Genomic DNA, 20,028 nt, shown 5'->3' with positions numbered 1-20,028 from the left:
GAGACTTTGGGTGAGAGATTGAGAGATTAGAGAGATTGAGAGATTAGGTAACCAGAGAATAGAGATTGGGAGATTCAAAGTAACCAAAGACTATGAAGGAGAAGGGGAAATCCCCCTAACTCTCTTAAGAGTTACAAATCGCCATATACATCTGTTTATATAGACTTTTACAATCTGAGACATCATAAACCTATATCTAATGGCTGTAAATAACTTAAGAGGAATGGATGGTGTAGATGAGCTGGTCTTGTTGCAATCTGTGTAGTTGAATCTGATTGGCTGAAGCAGCTGGCGCCTATCTTTAATTCAAACCAAGGTTGTGCTGTGATTGGCTCTCCTTAGGCTCCTCCTAATCTGTCCACAAATCAGTCTAGGTTCATGGTCGTGGCTCCCCTTGCCTTTACAGTCCAAGCCAGCCTGTCCCATGACCAAACTCTCCAATCATATCACAACACCTTATCTTGTTTGTCTTCTTCTCTTAAGAGCATCTTTTGTCTTCTTCTCTTAAGAGCTTGTTTTGTCTTCTTCTCTTAAGAGCTGACCTACGCCCTATTTTTGCACCAACTTCATAACTTCTGAAATGGTCGAGTTATGAACTTTCGGGTCGGGACAGGTCCGTACGGATCCGTACGGTCCGTACACGTCCGTACCAAATCCGTACGGCCTCGCCCTAAGTTTGCACACTCGACCACCTGCTCCCAAAGATACTCCTAAGCCTCTCCTGACTTGGCCCTATCTTTGCACAACCATCAGATCACTTCTGGACATCCTCAGACCCTCCTGAAGCTTAGTAGACAATCCCTGAAGGACTTGCCCTATCTTTGCACAAGCACCAACTCAACTCATCACCTTTGCTTCTCCACTTCTTCTCTTCAAGTTAACTGTGAGGATCCCATCTCAACTATTAATTTTGTATTTCATCCGCAAAAGTTTAGAACAAAAGAGACAACGAACCAGCTGCGTGAGCCTGATTCAAAGAGGTTAATTGACGTAATTGCTGCTAATGGTGTTCTGTTCATAATGGCAGCGCTCCGAATAGAAAGGTACAAGTTCCGTTTGCTAACAAATGTATAATGTGATTGGTGGTCATCTATAGTAGTCACTCTTATTGTCCATCCAGGAAGCTAGCATCTGGCTTCGTGTTTTTTTTATGGATTTGCCATTATATCATCTGCAGACTCAGGAAGATTGGCAGGTTATTAGATTAATTGCATTATTCTCGAAAAAGAATTAACAAAGAGCCTTACAATAGGACAAAAATAATATTTTACCTGCAGCACAGATTTTATTTTAGTTAGCAGTTCCATCCTCAACTCAACATCTTTATCAGTAGGTTCACTTGCGGTTGGTTGCAGAGACTGGAAAATCATCATTTTCCATTGCATGCGTTGGTAGGCTCAAGTTTATCTCTTGATGTGCACAGCCTTCATGAAATCCGCTGAAGCAGACTTCCTGTGTGCAGGTGAGCTCTTTTCCCATCTTCTTCTTGGGCTTCTTAAAGGAGACAAATTACTCAGGAAGGGAGAGAATTGTTCACAGGCGTCAACTTCTAAAGCTACAAAATATGGTGGTGTGAGGAAGATAGAATATCACCTTGGCTGAGCTTAATATATTCGTTTTGAATAAACATATAATAAACATTTCGCCATAAGTAAATGGAACGACTAATGTGTACCTTTCTAAACTCCCAACGCTGCAGGCCGTTGAGTTCCCATGCACAGGGGCAGTTGTTGGCATTTATACAGCGAATGGATGGTCCAAACTGCAATGTTGGAGTTTGAGGTAATATATTTACAACATATTATTATTCATCCTTCCATCTTCTTTGATAGTTAACCCTTATTGACATTATACGTCACCCTATGAAATTGTAAATGCGAGCTAGGTACCGTGTCCAGATGACCGTCTCCTTAGCATCTGACTTTGCTGAGTTTGTAGCTTTCGACTCTGATATAAGTAAGCTGACTAATATCAGAGCTGCAGAGATCTCTCAACAAATGGTAATCTTGAACAACTTGCTCTCAATTCTCTGTCTTTGTCATTCGTAAACATAAAATTCAAGTACCTGAAATATTATTCGTCTCCAGAAAACGCAGGTCTCCGAGACCCCCCAGAGTTGGGCCTTGCCACAATGCATAGAGGACATTGTTGGTCGCACCTTCCAGTTGAAGTTCTCTCGGCTCAAGTTCTTATATAAACATCAGAGTTTCACTGTATCTCGCATTTACGATACTCACCGATGTCGACCACAACCAATTTTGAGAACCAAGTAAGCCCATTAATTTATTTAAGCCTTGTCCAGAAACTATGAATGATTGTTATCATTGTTTGACATTGTTAATGGGCTAGGGTGGTGATAACAACCCTGGTGATGATATGCCTGGTGGTGGAGCTGTTAAAATATGCCATCTAGCTGAGAACAGAAGGGACTTGGACATTAGATGCAACATTGCTGATGTGAATGTTGCTGGGCAAACATCTGCTCCAAATGGATGAAATGAGGCACCTGTAGCTGAACAGAAAACATGAGAGGAAAGGCGCTCGACAAAGAAGAAGAGAAACGATGAAATTATCAAGTTCTAAGAGTGATTGACTATGAAGTTACGCTCACTGAAACCTTGCATTCCAGTCTTCAAAAATTTCTCACATTTCATAAGATAAGACTTTTATTTTCCTAAAACGGTGTCATTTCTTTTTTGGTTATTATGATTTTTTTATTTGACTCAGAGTTCCCTTTGTAGGGTTGAGAATAATAAGTACTTTACTTTGAACAACAAAAAATTTGGAGAGTCAATAACAACACCAGCACAAAACTTCAAAAACACTTCATCACCTCCATAGATTTAGATAGAGCAACAACTTACGTCAACGACCCTGCGCTTGCGCAAGGCTACGCCCCTAGTAATTTATAATAGCAAAGTAATGAAGATTGAGTATTTTTGTACTTTCGTTTGCCCTATGATTTAGTCTAGTTTTATGAGTTAGTCTAGTAATTCCATGTATAATTTGAGTCATTATAAGTAATTTCTCATTTTTTTTGGTAAAAATGTTAACATATTAATACCAATTTTTCAATTTTTGACAGAAATACAAAAGAAACGAGAAGCGGATGAAACAAAGGTACAACTAAATAAAGACTCGACTTAGACTGATTTGGGCCGACACAACAAGTAGACACAGCTTACCACTGGCCTCGCCTAGTCGAAACAACCCGCTTGCCGCAGAAGGAGAAGCCGCAGAAGGAGAAGCCACAGTGAAACCAAGAGTCATAACCCGGTAGAAATTGGTTTGCCCGATGATCCGCTCTTTATGATAAGACTCCCCCAAAAACAGCTCGCATATGTCCTTCTAAACTACAACCAAGACTGTCAGACAGCAAAAACCTGCGGCCAAGCACTAGCAAAGCCAAGGACGAGCAAACAGAACAAGCCTCCAAGGAAAGCACAAGTCGAGGACACGTACCACCTGAAGACCCGAACACCTTATTCGAACAAAACAGGCTGCGAAGAGGCACCAACCATAACGAACACCAGAACCTGAAATAGAGAACAACAAAGTTCTACCTGATCACACCATTGGCAACTCATGCACATGGATGAACAAAGTAGAAACAAGTCTCCATCGCCGAAGGAGAGACAGATGACACACTGACGCTTCAAATCGACGTCTTGCCCCGAAGGCAGAGAACCTGGACACAAGAGATAAGACACAACAACAAAGAGAGAGCAACCACCAAACCAGAAGTTTGAAAAAGCCATAGACGACAAACCAACCATCCGGGAAGAAGTTGCAGACATGGAGTCACAGAAGCTCGACAACCACACAGCCATCAGACCTCTGTGCACGAACCGATAGAAGAAATCTATCACCTCCCTTGAGCCAAGATCGAACCCCCTTCCGATGCGAGACGCCAAGCAAGGGAAAGGAAGAAAGCCAGGACTCCTCTCCACGACGAATACTACTTCGCAAAAAGCACTTACCGAACTGGAGGAGAGAGATGTCGACGGACCCACCTGCCAACAACACGGAAAGCTTCGAAAACACCGAGAAGGAGAAAACCTAGATCCACCGAAACGTTCACCCTAAAAGCCGACTCCGGCAGCCCAAGAACCCTCACCGCCGTGCCGAAACTCCAGAACAGAAGCCCCAAGCCACGGATCTAAACTTCCCCGGAGCAAATCTAGAAAAACCGAACCGGAGCACCAACCACAGAACCGAGCAAAACGACAATGACAAGGAAAAATGGCAAACCAGAGCAAATTACAAAAATGAAGAGGAGAGGAAGCTGCCTCCGGCGACCACGCGCGCCACCGCCGGTGGCCGGAGCTGAACAGACTCGAGAAAACTTTGACGGCTTGGGGATAAGGTAGAGAGGAAAGAGGTTTTTTTTTATTCGTGTTCACCGTAAGCCGTGTATACTTCAATTTATCTTCTATATATATTCGACCATAATGTAGATATATGGACGGCAGATCTCTAAAATAGCACATTTCTAAGTTTATGTCACAAAAATAGCCTTCAAAAACTAAAATGACTAAAATAGCATTTTATCTTTTGAAAATTTTAATTTTTTTTATTTTTCAAAACTTGAAATCTTATCCCAAAACCCAACTATCCAACTCTAAACCCTAAAACCTAAATCCTAAACTCTAAACCTTAAACCATAAATCCTAAACCGTAAACCCTAAACCCTAAATCCTAAACCACACCCCTTAACTCTAAACCCTAAACCCTAAACTCCACCCCTAAACTCTAAACCCTAAACTCTAAACCCTAAACCCTAAACTCCACTCCTTAATTCTAAACTTTAATGTCTAAATTAATTTACCATTGGGGTATAAGTGTATATTTATCTCTTTTGATTAAACATTAAATGTTATTTTAGTCATTTTTATTCTTATAAGCTATATTTGTGAAAAAAACTTTTTTAGTGCTATCCCATTAATTTTCTCCATATATGTATGTGTATAACATTATGTATTATATATTTATATTGTACGTATCAGTGTATCACGTCTGTTATGGTTGGTAATAGAATTGGCTACGAAGTCTACACATCTATCTCTCAATTCTAAAGAAGCAACGGACGTTGGGAGAGTAAGTACGTTGCCAAATTGGAAATGCCAAAAATGATGGTATGTACCTTCCGCTTTGATTGAGACTTTACCATTACACCATACCTTACGCACCAAGAAGTGATGAAAGCGATTTAAAATTTTAAACCATTTTAAACCATTTTCCAATTTTCTAGTATTTGTGTTCTTAATTTTTTATTTGTTATCAGCTTGAATGTGTGAACGTTGCTTATTTCATGTGCTGCGAATTTAACTATCAATCTGAGATTTTTCTTAACACTTAAATTAAGTTTCATAATCTTTTAAATTTAAGAGTGGTAAAATCAAAATACATAAAGCTTCCATCCTTTAAAAGAAATTGCCATTAAAAAAGAAATTCAAAAAGCTTTCATTCTTCGATAGTTCGATATACACTCATTGTTCGTGAAAAGTCAGGAAGCTGATATAACCCATTCATGTCATTAACTACTGATAATGAAAGACGACTCATTATTGATTTTATTTTCAATTTATTTAGTTGAACAATTTATTTTCAATTTATTTAGTTGATACGCTTATCTCTTCTCCTCCTGATTTCCAGCTTCTTCAGCTTCTTGAGTGTCTTGTTGTTTATGATTTTACTTATGTTTGAGTTGTATGAATGTATAATCACTGTGTTTGTTTCGGTTAGTTTCCGGAGAATTATCTTCTTTCCGCCGGTTTTAGTTTCCAGGGATTGTCCTTCATCAGCTGGCTTTGTTTCCTGGGGTTTTGGTTAAATTCGCCGACTCTGGATCAATCTGTATGTTTCTCACTTTGATGAATATAATCTTCTAGTGTTAAAAAATAATAATAATAAGAGAGGTCAGAGATAGCATGCTGGTCCTGCGTAAGAATAAATCAAATCTGTTGACGAAAAAAGAAAAGAAAATCAAATCTACGAAACTGGACTAAATATGTTACGGTAGAATGGTGTACCCGATAAATTAATAAATAAGCTAAATTAATCAATTTTTACTGTTTTAAATTGGGCCGATTCAAAATACGAAACAAATCGATAAAATAATAAGATAATAATTTTTTTAAAAAATCTTATGTAACTATATAGTCCCATTAAAATTATAAATTAATAATTTATATATAAATTATATATATAAGATTAATATAAATACAAATAAAAAATTGTATTATTTATTTATATTCACAATGAAGTTCAACTCTATTTTTATTAATACTTCAATATATTTTGATACTCCCTCTGTTTTTAATTGTAGGTAGTTTTAGAAAAAAAAGTTTGTTTTACAATAGAAGTAGTTTACTTATTTCAATGTACCTTTTTCATTTATTGGATATTGTGTGACCAATGAAATAATGTTAGATTTTTTGCTATGTTCAAAAACGCGGCTGCCTAGGCGTTGTTCGGAGGTTGGCTGGCCCAAATCGGTGTAGCTAGGCGTTGATCTGCGTTGATCCGCGTAAGACCGTCAAATTCCCGCGTTGATCACTTAATTCCCGCGTTGACCGCCTAATTCCTGCCTGGACCGCCTAAGTTTTTTTTTTCGTCGTGTAAAGTTGAAACACAGTTGATTATTTTTTACTCATTATTGACATATTTTTTTGCGTAATTATTCATTACTAAATAATTACAATTAGCTATCAAACCCAAAACAAACAAATAATTACTTTATTTAGGAATTTTTTCGTACCAAACACCCCATAGTCTAGATGTTCGACGAATCAAAAAGAGACTGTTTAAAATTATATATATAAAAAAATATATAATTATGTCTAAGAACATGTGTCTTCGTATTTAAAATTAGCTAAATATATTAGAAATATATTAAACTGTATTTAAAACTAGGCTCCGCGTAATCTCCGAGTACTCACCGATTTTTCGGTAATTCGCTAGGTCTGGGGTTGCCGCCCGACTAGCGCCTAGCATAGTTCCGAACATGGATTTTTCATAATGGTTTAAATTTATTGATTAAATGATACTTTTTTTAAACTAACAATTTTTTTGATATTAGTGCTTTTAAGTAAAACTATTATATTTTAAACTAGAGGGAGTAATTTTTAGTAAAATTATATCTAAATTACATTTAATATATTTGAAACATATTTTGTATACACCAAACAATATAACAAAAACGATGTAAAAGTCAAATTTCTAAAATATAATTAATATATATATATATGACAAAATTAACTACATTTTCTTATTTCATAAAGAAAACAATTCTAAAAGTATAAAAATCTAAAAAATGAAACTTTTTGAAAATTAATAACTCTATAAATTATGAGTCTATAAATTAATAAAATTTCATAGTCCTGCTATTGTAAATTAATAGAGTTTTTACTGTATATATATAGTATGCCCAGTAAATTATTTATAATAGTACTATACAATTATTATAATCATGGGTTAAGCCCAAAATGCCCAACTAATATCCATTAGGATCCAACAAAAAAAAAAGTTTTTTCTTGGGTTAAAAACCGTACCGTACCGTACGAAAACCAAAACTGGTTTACACCTCTCTCGCTCTATCTATCGAACAGTGTCTTCTTCTCCACTAGCTAACGTTGCTTTCGTCCCTACTCAAGTTAGCTACGGAGTTCTTTTTTTTTTATCTCTCAGACAGAGAAAGAGAAAGAGAAAGAGAAAGAGAAAGAGAGTCTCTCTTAAGAAACAACAATACCTTCTTCTGGAAAGCTCTGTAAGAAAGAAAGAGTGAACTTCAATGCAGACTCTTTGACCGCCATTGACGCGCCTTCCTCGCCGGCGATTTATGCTCGCTTACTGACAAAGTTCAAACCTTTATCTACTCAAACCTCTCTCTCTCCTTCTTCTGAGATTGAGTCGGTGTTGTTGTTCGTGAGCTTCCGTTTATGGATCTGACCGGAGAATTTGAAGCTAGATCCTACGGAGGTGGGGCGACCCGGGAAGCTACAAGGCTTGAATCGCTTCATCTCGGAGATGAATTTCGACAATTAGCGCTACCTCCGGAGAACGCCGGCGGGTTCACGGCGTTGCTTGAGCTTCCGCCTACACAAGCCGTAAACCTTCTCCGTTTCACTGATTCGCCGTCTTCTTCTTCTCAAGCGGCGGCCGTCACCGGAATCGCTCCACCGCCGCTTCACTCTTACGGGACTCTGACTTTTCCTTCTAACTCAGTCCTCATGGAGCGAGCAGCTCGTTTCTCCACTGAGCATCACCAAAACGGTAACGTTTCCGGTACGAGCTCGGTACCTTCCAACTCCAGCGTCAAAACCGAGCCTGCTGAGACCGATTCATCTCAAGCGGTGAACAATCGATCTGGCAAGAGGAAAGATTCCGACAAGAAGGTGAGAGTCAGACACACGTTTGGTTTTCTTTACATTTGTTTCCAGAACAGTGAGTGATTCATGTCCAATAACATGCCTAGGCTAAAAGCTCGACGAAGAAGAAGAGGAACAAAAGCTCTGAAGAGAACGAGAAGCTGCCGTATGTTCATGTTAGAGCTCGCCGTGGTCAAGCAACAGATAGCCATAGCTTAGCAGAACGAGTAACTTTTGCATCTTTCACAAAGTTTTGATCTTAATCAGCTGATTAATCGCTAATTCATCACTAAACATTGTATTATAGGCAAGAAGAGAGAAGATTAATGCACGAATGAAGTTGTTACAAGAACTTGTCCCAGGCTGTGATAAGGTTTGTCTCTCAGATATTAACGTGTAATCAATATACATGCTAATTAGTCATTTGGTGCTTAACGACATAATATTTCCTTAATAGATTCATCCTAAAAGTTAAAATATACTATTATATAGTTTTTATATGAAGAAAAGTGGTTTTCTAGTGTGCCAAAGATCTCAACTTTATTATTTAAGTATCTCAATGGGTACACACTTAGCTTTAAGGTTAAAACTAGTCACAGGGAGATGATTGGAGATGGCTTTTATAATTCTTTTTTCCTCTTCTAATAAAATGTGTTCATTGAGCTTGGTGTATTAGTCTATACTAATGAAGAGAATGTGACCTTTAGAAATGGGGATGCTAAGCTGTAATGTGCCATTAAGGTTTTGGGTTTGGGGGACAGGTTTTGGTGGATAAAAGTGTGTTTTGGGGTCCATCTTTTGGTTGATAAGTGGGAAAAGAAAGTTGCAAGCTTGGTGTGGAAGGTGAGGAAGGGGTAGTATCGTCTCTAACACGTTAGGTATCTAAGACAATGACTCTTCGGAGATCCTTTACAAAAAATGATATTGCTTTTGAGTCCCACACATACCTAATTAGTTGGAAACATGGATGTGACACTCCCCCTAGACAGCTAATTTAATCAACTGGTGTTAGAAGTTAGCAGCAATTATTGGTGAGATATGGATTGAGATGATGTTATGCAAACATCAGTGTTTGTTAGTTTTGTTTTGTATTTATTGGTGAGCTGTGAGGACTTTGATTGATTGTTCCATGAACCACCACTTTTGAAACTTGGTAAAGTTTTAACTTTAGAATATAGGGTCATCCTCTTGCATGTTTCTTGGAGTATTCTTCTATTTGAAATATTGAATACTCTTAACAAATAGGTAGCTGCTTAGAAAGGTGTTGGTTGTGTGAAAGCAAGTGTGAACCTAATATGAATCCTAAGCTTACCAGAAAGTCTTTGACTTGCAGATTCAAGGTACAGCTTTGGTGCTGGATGAAATCATTAACCATGTCCAGTCTTTACAACGTCAAGTAGAGGTGAGACTTTCCGTGGTCCATTTTTGTTCTTTATATACCTATATATATTGTACAATAGCCTTTAAAGACACAGCCAAAAGGTCAACAATCTCATCAAATTGTAACTTGTTTTTTCCCCACAGATGCTATCAATGAGACTTGCTTCAGTAAACCCCAGAATCGACTTTAATCTAGACACTATATTGGCTTCAGAAGTAAGTATCTTCTAATCTAACACAGTACTACTTACATTCTTCTTATACATAAGCATTTGTTTCTCATTTGAGTAAACCATAGGAAAGAAACTCAGACCTTCTTATGCATAAGCATTTGTTTCTCGCACAATACTTACATCCTTCTTATACCTCTTTTGGTAGCTTCTAGGTTATTTATTGATACAAACATTAAACTCAGACCATTTTAGAGCATGGCATAGGAAGTTCAGCTTCTAGTCTTATGAAGAAAACTCAGGGAAAATAAATACACAACACACACCCACACACACTCTGCAAAATTACAGCACACAAACAGCTTAGTGGGTCAGAACTCGGACCACCATTCTTCTGTAAACCTTTCTGTGTCTTCTGTGACTCATGTCAGATGTGTATATTGATGAGGTTTGATGATTTGATAGATTTTTTTTAAAAAAATTATTCCTCAGTAATGTCTGTGGGTCTCTTCCAAAGATCTGGTTGTTTCATTAAATTCATAGTTTTTCCTTTTCACCTATCTTTTTTTTTTTTTGGTCAAATCTCATAATCACCTGTGGATTCTATCTAAAGTTAATAAATGCTCTCTCTTTCTGCTTACAGCTTGTACATTACATACCAATAAATAGCTAGGGGTCCCTCTCATTAAACCTTGTTCTTTTAGGATTATAATAACACCGCAACTACAGTTGACTTCCTACACTAGATTAATATCTCTATGAATGAATGATCCCTGAGCTGATATCTTTTCCGGGTTTGGCTTCTTTTTTAGAACGGTTCCTTAATGGATGGGAGCTTCAACGGTACCGCAATGCAAGTTGTTTGGCCTCATCAAGTGACTGAGACCGAACAGTCCTATCATCACCGGCAACTGCAACAACCGCAACAATGGCCTTTTGATGGCTTGAACCAGCGGGCTTGGGGAAAAGAAGAGGATCAAGATCATGGCCAATGACCACAACAGTTTGATGGTGGGTTCTGCTAATTTGCACCCATATCAGGTCAAAATGTATGCTAATTTGCACCCAGATCAGGTCAAAATGTAGTTTTAAGTTTGGGGAAAAACGATAATAGATTATGAATGTGTATATATATCGTGTAAGCTTTGTATACAAATAGATATCTGTTAAGAAGGTATCAATCATTTCACTCAGAGAGACAAAACTGGTATATGATTATTTCGTACTTTTACCAGATTTCCCAGTGTATTATTTACATTTTCATCTAATTGCACATGTGATTGAAGTCTGAGACCCAAAAGAAATATGTAAAAATTTGCAATTTAAAGATTTGAAGACATTCAATGAACTAGTGTTTGGTGGCTTATGGTTCTTATGCTTTCATACTTTGGAATTTGTATAGAGACCTAGAATGACTTGGTGGACATCTAATAACTTGTCTCCACTGCATAACCATTAACTTGAACTATTCTCTACGGAACGTTTTAATTTATATACATTCAAGAATAACAGCTAGTCATAAGATCCGCTGTAGCACACTGGTTAAAACTTGTCTCATTGACAGATTTTCCGGGTTCGAAGCCCGGCAGCGGAAAATTGTTTTTTTCTTTCTAAAGTTTAAAAAAAAATTGACGTTCCAGTTTCTGAATGTCAGTACGTAGATGTATGCATTGAATAAGGTTGGAGAAGTTGCTTCTCTGGAGATCTCGCTCTATCTCAAAACAAACCTCTGTATCAAAACACTTTCGAACGCTATACTTTGGATCCTGTCTCCGATCCTATCATAGATTACAAAGTTTTGCCTATCCCTATTGGAGACGTAAGTTTTGGATCCGGGAGACAGCTTTAAAACACGGTACAACATCATTAAACATGTGTTTAGATCGTTATGTATATTCACTTCACATGAGAGGATACTAAAGTTTACTGAATGTTACAATCTCTCACTTGTTGATCGGCGAAAAGGGTACTCTTAAACTTCACACCTGATGAGTTTTGTCCTGATCATGTCCCTTGGAAGTGTCCTATAACAGCTTAACGCCGAGGTAACAAGATTCAAATCCTTTTTCTTTAACTCTGTGCTCTTCTTTGCACTCACTATACCCTTTTGTTTCTTTGTTTCTCTGTTTCTCGTCAGAGTTTTTATTTTTCTCGTCCTCGTCAGAGTATTTCGCAGCAGAAGTTATGATGAGTTTGCTTCCCTTAATGCAGCACCTGTTTCATACGTTCCACCATCATCAATCAATGTAGCAGAGAGAATTGTAGAGGTAGGAGGAGACGTCTCTAGAATGCCGAGGAACTCATATGTGATACAACTAAGAGGATACACGAGCGATGAGTAGCTTGACGAACTGGAATCTCCTCGTACATTTGGTATCGGCAAGGTATTGGTATCACCAGTTTCGAGACACAATGTGAAGCAGCAAAATGAGCAAATAGGTGAAGACTGCAGTGGTAGTGAATGCAAGATATGAGCCAAACATGTTGAGATTCTTAGTGAAGACTGCAGTGGTAGTGAATGTAAGATATGAGCCAAACATGTTGAGATTCTTAGTGAAGCTCTTGTTACGACTAACACACCAATTCTTTGTGTTTTTGGTGATCAATGTGACAAAGGAACCGACTGAGATAAAATAATAGTAGCCCAGAACGTCATCGTTTTATCTTTGTTTATAGAAAGAAGGCTATTCTAAAGTCCCACATCGGTGAGATAAAGAAGCAGTGGTCATAAGCTTGGACTATAAATAAGAAGCTGAGCCCTTATGGCAAATCATACCTTTCTCGGCCTTTTGGCTAAGATCAAGTGTAGTATCTGTTCTTATCAGTTTAATATCTGATATGTGGTCCATCGGGCCACACGATATTAACTCTATTTTTTTAGGGCGAAAACCCATTAAGATAGCTTGCTATCTGGGCTTTTGTTAGTCGTCCATGCGTTGCACTATTGCACGGGATTGGCTCAACCCACCAAATCTTTAGTTCAATTTTGACAATATTCCGGCCTAGTATTAAATGTTGTTTAAACGTAGATGGTCTCAAGTGTAGGCTAGTACGCGTTATAAAGCCCATTAACACTAAACTTTGTATGTTCCAATTCTCTTTAACCAGTTTTTTTTTGCAGACGTAGGAAGTACGGTATGTGGAAATTAATATATTAGGGTATAAAAAGCAAAACAAGGTATTGCAGGAAAATCAAAATATAGGACATAATTTCATTCAAACTTTAACTGTATATGTCAAAATTGTGATTATGAATATCAGAATAAGGGCTAGTGAAATGGTTAGCCCATGATGGTATGCAACGACATCGGATTCTCTATCAGGTACTTCTCTTTCTGAAGTAAACCTGTGAACTTGCTCGTCTCTGACTTGACTTGAAGTATGGCTCATCTGACGTCTCCATAAGCAGATTTCTCAATCAGTCTGAGCTCTTTAGCCACTTGAATCATGCTAGTCAACGGGTCTCCTAAGTTGCATCCTATGCATCTCAACGCTAATCTAAAAAACTCTTTTACCGGCGAAGCAGCCACGTTGCCCATGTCTCTACTACTAATATCTGAACCCATAACCTCTGCATACCCAAACTTCCTCAGTATCTTGGAAACATGATGGTGAAGCGGTAAACGAGCATCATCATGAGGTTTGATGAATAACTCAGCTAATGCTCTCAGCATATCCGAAGACACAGATAGCTCATCATCAACTTCCTTTACCTGCACAAGAGCTAGCATGAACGCTCCAAAGCTATGCATATCCGTCGTTGTCGTGACCTTACCGGTTGACTTGTATTCAGGATCGATGACCGGTACGTAACACACACCAAGTCCATGCGTTTGCTTTAAGGTATTGGTCCTAAAGTCGTGGTATTTCTTCAATGCATCATCATGAACGAAGACCTCTCCTTCGGGGATAGAGACACAGTTACAGAAATTCCCAAGCTTTGCGATTCCATTTCCGTCTAAGAAGATGGTGAAATGATCTAGATTTGAGTGGATGAAAGCCCTTGAGAAAGCAGTGTGAAGGTAAGTCAAAGCGTTTGCGACCTCTCTTGCTATCTTTATCCTCCTCATGTTTCTGGGGTTAGATGTAATTAGTGGACCAAGAGTTATAATCTCCGCATACTCAAAAACTAAGGCAGGAGGTGTGAACTCGAGACAGCATCCCAACAACTTGAGGAAGTTCTTATGACCACTCACCATCGATGATATCGCTATGTCTCGACAAATCTCTTTCGTATCAAGTGTGTATTTCCCTTTCTTGACGAGAACAGGACGGTCATCGAGGATACCTTTATAGCAACGGTAATAAATATCAATCCGGGAAGCGCGGTTACTCTGGGAGAAGTTATCTGTTGCTTTGATGATTTGATCAGAAGAGAAGTTCTTGATAGGATTACATTTTCCATCACAGCACTCAATGAGCTCCTTCAGAATCACCTCCCCATTCTCTTTGACGTTTCTCTGCCTTGCCTTGCCTCCAGTTCGGTTTGTTCTCAACCAATTCATCTTATAGACTCTCTACACAGCTATTTGTGGCTCCATTAATCCGTTCTCAAACAGCTGAAAAACAAAGAGAGAATGGTTCAAGTCATTGGTTTTGTAATGGAGAAAAGTAGACTGGGTTTTAAAAAATGTTCTATATGAGTTGATAAGCTTTATTGCAACTAGTGGAGCTAATTAACACCAAAGATTAAAGAGAAACATGAACACAAGAATTGGAATCTGAACCAGTATAATATCTACGAAGTGGAAATTCAGAATCAAAATCATACCTCTCACAAGGGAAAGCGCCATGAACGCTGCAGAATAAGAGAACGAAGCCATATAAAAACTGCACATTAGGCTTAAGTTTATTACCGAATAAAGTGGGTCTAGTAGACAAAAGCGTGTTCACACGTTAGTCGGCTAAAGAAAATAGTTGACTTTCACAACCACCACAATGAGTCGAAATGTGTTCACATTGGATTAAAATTTACTATCTTTCCGTTGCCCACGTAATAACAAGTATGGCATCTTTGTTCTTGACAAAGACAAGTATCAACAAAAACTTAAAACACATTGACACATCTCTAGATTCCAAGAGGTTAACAATCTTCAAGAACATATAAACTAATAAGGGCTAATTACGAGAGCTTCTCAATCAACTTCAATCATACCACTCACTGGATCCTCTTTCTTGTACCAAGAAACGCTTCAGCCTGTGACTTTCTCACAACCGATTCAACACCATCCAAAACATTCCAAATCTCCTTATCAATCTCACCTCTTCAAATCCACCTTTCTCCATTACCTCACACACATGCATTATGCATAAGATTCTCCCCTGGTCCGTTAATGACAGCGTCTCTTCCAGACAGCAAAACTAATAAGGACTAATTACGAGAGATTCTCAATCAACTTGAGCTCTTTAGCAACTTCAATCATACCACTCACCGGATCCTCTTTCTTAAACCTTACACACCTCAACGCCAACCTAAGAAACGCTTCAACCTGCAACTTCCTCACAACCAATTCATCATCACCATCCGAAACACTCCACACCTCTTTATCAACAACCTCCTCAAACCCACCTCTCTCCATCACTTCAGAGACATGATCATTAAGCGACATAGGCGCCTCCCCTGGCCCGTTAAACACAGCAGCTCTCCCAGACAACAACACCAACATCACAACTCCAAAGCTGTAAACATCAACCTTCTCCGTAACTTTCATCGTCCAGTAATAATCCGGATCAACAAACCCAATCACACCCTTCACATCGTCTTCCACATACAGCTCCCCTTCGGGAATCGCAACACAGAACCAGAAATCAGAAAGCTTCGCCGTCCAATCCTCGTCGACGAAGATGTTCGTCGGGTTTATATTCCGGTGGATTATAGTCTCCGGAAACGCCGTGTGGAGATACGCCACGGAGCTGGCGATCTCCTTCGCGATCTTCACCCTCGCTCTCCACGGCAAGGGTCTCGAGAGGAGGCCTCCGTCTCTGTTGAGAGGACCGTGTTCCGTGAACTCGCAGACGAGAGACGGGAGATCGAACTCCAAGCAGCAGCCGAGAAGCTTGAGTGCGTTCTTGTGATTGCTCATCTGGGAGGATACGGAGATGTCGCGGTAGGCTTCGGTGAAGCTTGAGAGGTTTTGGTTGGACCATTTCTTGATGGAGACTGGTCTTTCTTCGATTAGGCCTTTGTACCAGGTGAAGTATCCCCAGCTGGAGATGATTTGGGCTTCGGAGAAGTTGTTGGTCGCTTTGAGGATCTGATCGGAGGAGAAGCAGCGGATCGGATTGGTTTTGCCGTCGAAGGAAGCGATTAGCTCTGCTAGTAGAAGCCCTCCGTTCTTCAGATCCGATCTGATCTTCTTCTTCTTCTTCGTGTTCTTCCCCATTAGATTGATATTTGATATGGTTGAGAGATATGTGGAGGTTCGTGATTTTGAATCTTCGTAACTCTGAAGATACTTTAATTTGACCCACGGTTTTTAATATATTAGACATTGAGTCACTAAGTTTACGATATTGATTCTACGACCCAGTTAAATATTTCAATTTTAACACCGCATATTTTATTTTATTGCCAATTTGATCTGATAAAGTTTCTGTGTCCATCTCTCAACCCTTGGAAGGAGAATCTTGCAGTATGCTATAGGAATTTGTATGCGCGTTAGATATCAGATCAGTCTCCCTTAGCGGTAATCATCAAGCAGAATTGGCACTTATGGTCTAGAAAGGAAAAAAAGACATAACGTGCTTCTTGAAGATGCTCTAAGCATGCATCTGATAGTTAAAGAGCTTATCACTGGTTGTGATGGTAAAAAAAAAAGACATAACGTGGTTTTCCAAACACTGTCTTGTCACTCTTGTCTACTATGGTTTTGGATGCTGTTTCGAGTTTCGTATAGTTCTGTTTATACATGCAGAACATGTAGCTCTTGAGTGAGCGAGGACGTATAGTGGTTTCTGCAACGGTTTTGAACAATCGTAAATTAATTTTGAAGAAAGCCAAAAAATTTAAGAGCGAAAATAAATTGAGATAAATTCTCATTTATGGTTTATATATTGCAGATCTGTATGCTACAATGGATTGGATCATATTCAAAATTTTATTTTACTAGGTATTTTACTTGCACATGCGGACATAAGCATTTATAATTACTAATTAATACTTGAATTATTACTAGTTAAAAGATTATCATAATAAGTTATTGTTTATCCTCATTTAAAAATTCTCACGTATTATAAATATTTTGAAACTATTTGTACGATATATTCATTATTGATAAATATATCTTTGAAATCATTCAATATTATATAAATTTTAAAATTTTATTTGATTATTATTTTTAGTTATGTGTTTTCTGATTATTAATTTTCTGGATAACAACAAAATGTATATAGAAATAACCTTTAATTTTGTTTTTATTTTTGGTTATTTTTTTTATTTTATTAAATTATAACCAATAATCTAATTAATAAATCTAATTATTCATTAAGCGTAACAACAATTTTAAATGTTCTAACTTTTAACGTGAGAACTCGATTACGAAAAACCACATCGCAAATGCACTTCTTGCATATGGCAAGAGATGGGGCTGATATATTGATTATGTGAATTAAAAATTTACAATTTTTTAGATTCGTAAGTATAGTAACCTCAAAATCCAATTTTTCTCTCCTTATAAGAAAACATCTTTATTCTATTAAAAGTATTTTTTTTTATAATCGTAAAAGGCATACCGTATCACAGAAGTTGAATTTGTTCCTTTTTTCGAATTTTGTCTCTTTTTGGCACAATCTCTCCTATAGTGGCCAAGCATCCTACACATATAACCTACAACCTACAACCTACAACTTTCTTCCCAAATTTTAATTTTAAATTTTCGTACTAGAACCATCACCCCTAGACAAATGTGGCTTTTTACTGTTGCAAAGAGATTTACACTTTAAAAATTGACAAAACCCATTTTTTGGTCTGATGCAAAGTTTTGTCCAACAAATTTGAGTAACCTTAGATGTCACATGACCGAGTGACACTTGGGATTGAGTGAAACTGAGTGAAACTAATATCATAGTTTCAGATCTGATCCAGACTTGGTAGTAAGAAAAATTGAGTAAAATAATAATCTGAGAAAACGGTTATTTAAATACCAAACTCTTATATTGTTGAAACCCCCTCCCTCTGCGGCCCCACCACGCCGGCTCAAGACCGAACCCTGACCGCCGCACTCCATGCCATCGTAACCACCTCACAACTCCGAGCCACGACGTACTCCTCCGTGCTAAAGGGGAAGGCAAAGAAGATTCTAGGCCGGTGAGAAACTAACCGAGGAACCACCATCACTCATACTCCATTTCCCACTTCATCTTGGAGTAAAATATGGTGTGGGGCTGGAAAGGGTCTCATAAAGAGCCACCGACACCAAAATATCCTCCGTAATCGAAGACAAAGCCCGAGCCCCGATGTCTCACAAGCGGTTTCCGGCGACCTCCCCATCGTCCTCTAACAGGGTGCGCCTCCGTACTTCCGACGAGACATCAGAACACTAAGCCTTTCGTGGTGGTCAATCGAGACAAGACCAACTCGAAACACCTTGAGATGAGAAGAAGTACCTTGAGGAACCACCAGATCTGAGCTGTACCATCTTGGTGCGCGGTGATCCGAGAAGAGGGTGGCTGCTGGGACCTCCGAGGAGACGCCGCCAGCCGCGGAGCCGCCACTCTTAGAACAAACGAAATTTAGGTTAGAGAGAAAACTATAGAAGCGTGTGCAGAGGAAGCCACTCAAAGGCGTTTGAAATTTCTTTCTCTTCTCCTTAGTTTTGAAACTGAAAATAGTTTCTCAGAGCACTTCCAATGGGGGGGGAGGGGGTTGTATCCATTGGAGTTCTAAATATGTGTATATATATATATGTATATTTTGTATGTGTGTGTAATTATGGGGTCCATGATTTTACGGGAAATCCAACCGAGAGTTTCCTAAAACATTTTTTTTAAGAAACTCTCGGTTGGATTTCCCGTAAAATCATGGGCCTCACAATTACACACATATACAACATATACATATATATATATGCATGTTTAGAATTCCAATGGGTAAAACCCCCATATTGGAAGGGCTCTTATTGATATGATGATAAGGAATAAGCTTCCACTACGCCGAGGCAGGGGTAGTGAACCTGAACCTCAACATGTTGTTGATGGTGATGAAATAACGTCGAATTCATTTAAAGGCAATAACAGAGATGAGAGTGAACCTATACCTGGTGATGACTGTGAGGCTATTATTATGATTCTGGTGATGAGATCGAAGAAAATGAGAATGAGCTTGAAGAAGAAGAAAAATACGGGATGTGGCAATTGAATGAAATTCCTTGTAACCATTTTGTTTATGTCTAATTACCACTTCCACCTTCTTTTTCTTTGTTTTTCTTTCTTTCTTCTTTTTGTATTTGTTGGCTTGTCTAACAAGTTTTGAGTTTCTCATTCTTTTTTTGCATCTTTCATTTGTTATTCCCAGAGACATGCATAAGCTTTAAAGAAGAACAAAAACAAACTGAAAGGTACTGTTTATGGATGTATGTTTGTCATTACTAGGAAATAAGTCACAATGAAATTAACAAGAGCAAAATCAATTGCATAGCTATGTCCAAGGAGAAAAGGAAAAGAAGGGACAAAATCAATTTGGGGAAGATATAATTTACAGCTTCAGAACAAGGAGAGAAAGAAAAGACGAGGTTAAGGTTGCAAGAATGGATTAGAGGCATCAACAGTGTCGGTCCGGAGTTTTATGGTGCCTAAAGCGCATTAAAAAAATTATGCCATCTATAATGAAAAAAATTTCCTCAAACTGAAATAATTCTATAATGAAATTGAGTTTATTTCAACACTATTCTGTTTTAAAATAAAAAAACAAAGTAATGAACAAAAAAATAAAGTTATTATTTCATTTATAGAGTAATTGTATAGTTGTATATGCTATTATAGAGTGAGAAATATAATGGAATTAGAAGCATTTTTTACTCCAAATTTTGTTTTAAAATGAAATACGGAACAACAACAATTTTTAATAAGCTTAACTTCTTAAAACCAAACAAAAAATTTCATCAAGAACCCTA

The 20,028-nt window shown here is 38.1% G+C and overlaps 4 protein-coding genes and 2 long non-coding RNA genes across 15 annotated transcripts in view; 2 read left to right on the top strand and 4 right to left on the bottom strand.

Annotated features, from left to right (window-relative positions):
• The window catches only part of LOC106298885, an 11,417-nt gene extending 8,595 nt beyond the window's left edge, over positions 1–2,822 (top strand). The window contains exons 3-7 of one of the 7 annotated variants that reach the window (XM_013735015.1): positions 883–1,043; positions 1,334–1,391; positions 1,463–1,570; positions 1,700–1,782; positions 1,886–2,071. In XM_013735015.1, the coding sequence (XP_013590469.1) occupies positions 883–1,043; positions 1,334–1,391; positions 1,463–1,570; positions 1,700–1,782; positions 1,886–2,048 (573 nt within the window). In that variant the 3' untranslated portion in view covers positions 2,049–2,071. Of the gene's footprint in view, positions 1–882; positions 1,044–1,330; positions 1,783–1,885; positions 2,270–2,349 lie in introns of those variants that run through there. The other 6 variants (XM_013735014.1, XR_001261601.1, XR_001261600.1 and 3 more) reach the window with 6 other exon arrangements.
• Positions 1,151–1,764, bottom strand: LOC106298887. Its single transcript, XR_001261602.1, has 3 exons — positions 1,676–1,764; positions 1,272–1,555; positions 1,151–1,171 (listed from the first exon to the last, which is right to left on the bottom strand). It is a non-coding gene; the product is annotated as an uncharacterized LOC106298887 (long non-coding RNA).
• Positions 2,823–3,014: 192 nt separating the features above from the next.
• LOC106297100 lies at positions 3,015–4,408 on the bottom strand. Of its 2 annotated transcripts, none has more exons than XR_001261403.1 (2): positions 3,463–4,408; positions 3,015–3,353 (listed from the first exon to the last, which is right to left on the bottom strand). It is a non-coding gene; the product is annotated as an uncharacterized LOC106297100 (long non-coding RNA). The 2 variants fall into 2 exon arrangements; XR_001261402.1 differs by having other exon boundaries at positions 3,015–3,348.
• Positions 4,409–7,571: 3,163 nt separating this feature from the next.
• On the top strand, positions 7,572–11,153 carry LOC106296698 (transcription factor bHLH60-like). Of its 3 annotated transcripts, none has more exons than XM_013732900.1 (6): positions 7,572–8,396; positions 8,477–8,596; positions 8,677–8,742; positions 9,703–9,771; positions 9,894–9,965; positions 10,128–10,721. In XM_013732900.1, exons 1-6 carry the CDS (start codon positions 7,941–7,943, stop codon positions 10,200–10,202), a joined length of 858 nt encoding a protein of 285 aa, XP_013588354.1. In that variant the 5' UTR covers positions 7,572–7,940; the 3' UTR covers positions 10,203–10,721. The 3 variants fall into 3 exon arrangements, with proteins under 3 accessions (XP_013588354.1, XP_013588355.1, XP_013588353.1); XM_013732901.1 differs by having other exon boundaries at positions 7,573–8,396; positions 10,175–10,721; XM_013732899.1 differs by lacking the exon at positions 10,128–10,721 and adding an exon at positions 10,732–11,153 and having other exon boundaries at positions 7,581–8,396.
• A 1,934-nt stretch (positions 11,154–13,087) lies between these two features.
• Positions 13,088–14,847, bottom strand: LOC106300778 (non-functional pseudokinase ZED1). The gene is made up of 2 exons (XM_013736994.1): positions 14,691–14,847; positions 13,088–14,478 (listed from the first exon to the last, which is right to left on the bottom strand). Exon 2 carries the CDS (start codon positions 14,422–14,424, stop codon positions 13,306–13,308), a length of 1,119 nt encoding a protein of 372 aa, XP_013592448.1. The 5' UTR covers positions 14,425–14,478; positions 14,691–14,847; the 3' UTR covers positions 13,088–13,305.
• A 23-nt stretch (positions 14,848–14,870) lies between these two features.
• On the bottom strand, positions 14,871–16,343 carry LOC106300779 (non-functional pseudokinase ZED1). Its single transcript, XM_013736995.1, has one exon. It carries the CDS (start codon positions 16,300–16,302, stop codon positions 15,295–15,297), a length of 1,008 nt encoding a protein of 335 aa, XP_013592449.1. The 5' UTR covers positions 16,303–16,343; the 3' UTR covers positions 14,871–15,294.
• Between the last annotated feature and the right edge of the window lie 3,685 nt (positions 16,344–20,028).

This window comes from Brassica oleracea, chromosome C6 (genome assembly GCF_000695525.1).
Source record: "Brassica oleracea var. oleracea cultivar TO1000 chromosome C6, BOL, whole genome shotgun sequence".
In the NCBI taxonomy this organism is placed as follows: domain Eukaryota; kingdom Viridiplantae; phylum Streptophyta; class Magnoliopsida; order Brassicales; family Brassicaceae; genus Brassica; species Brassica oleracea.
This window is presented reverse-complemented; position numbering and strand designations above follow the sequence as displayed.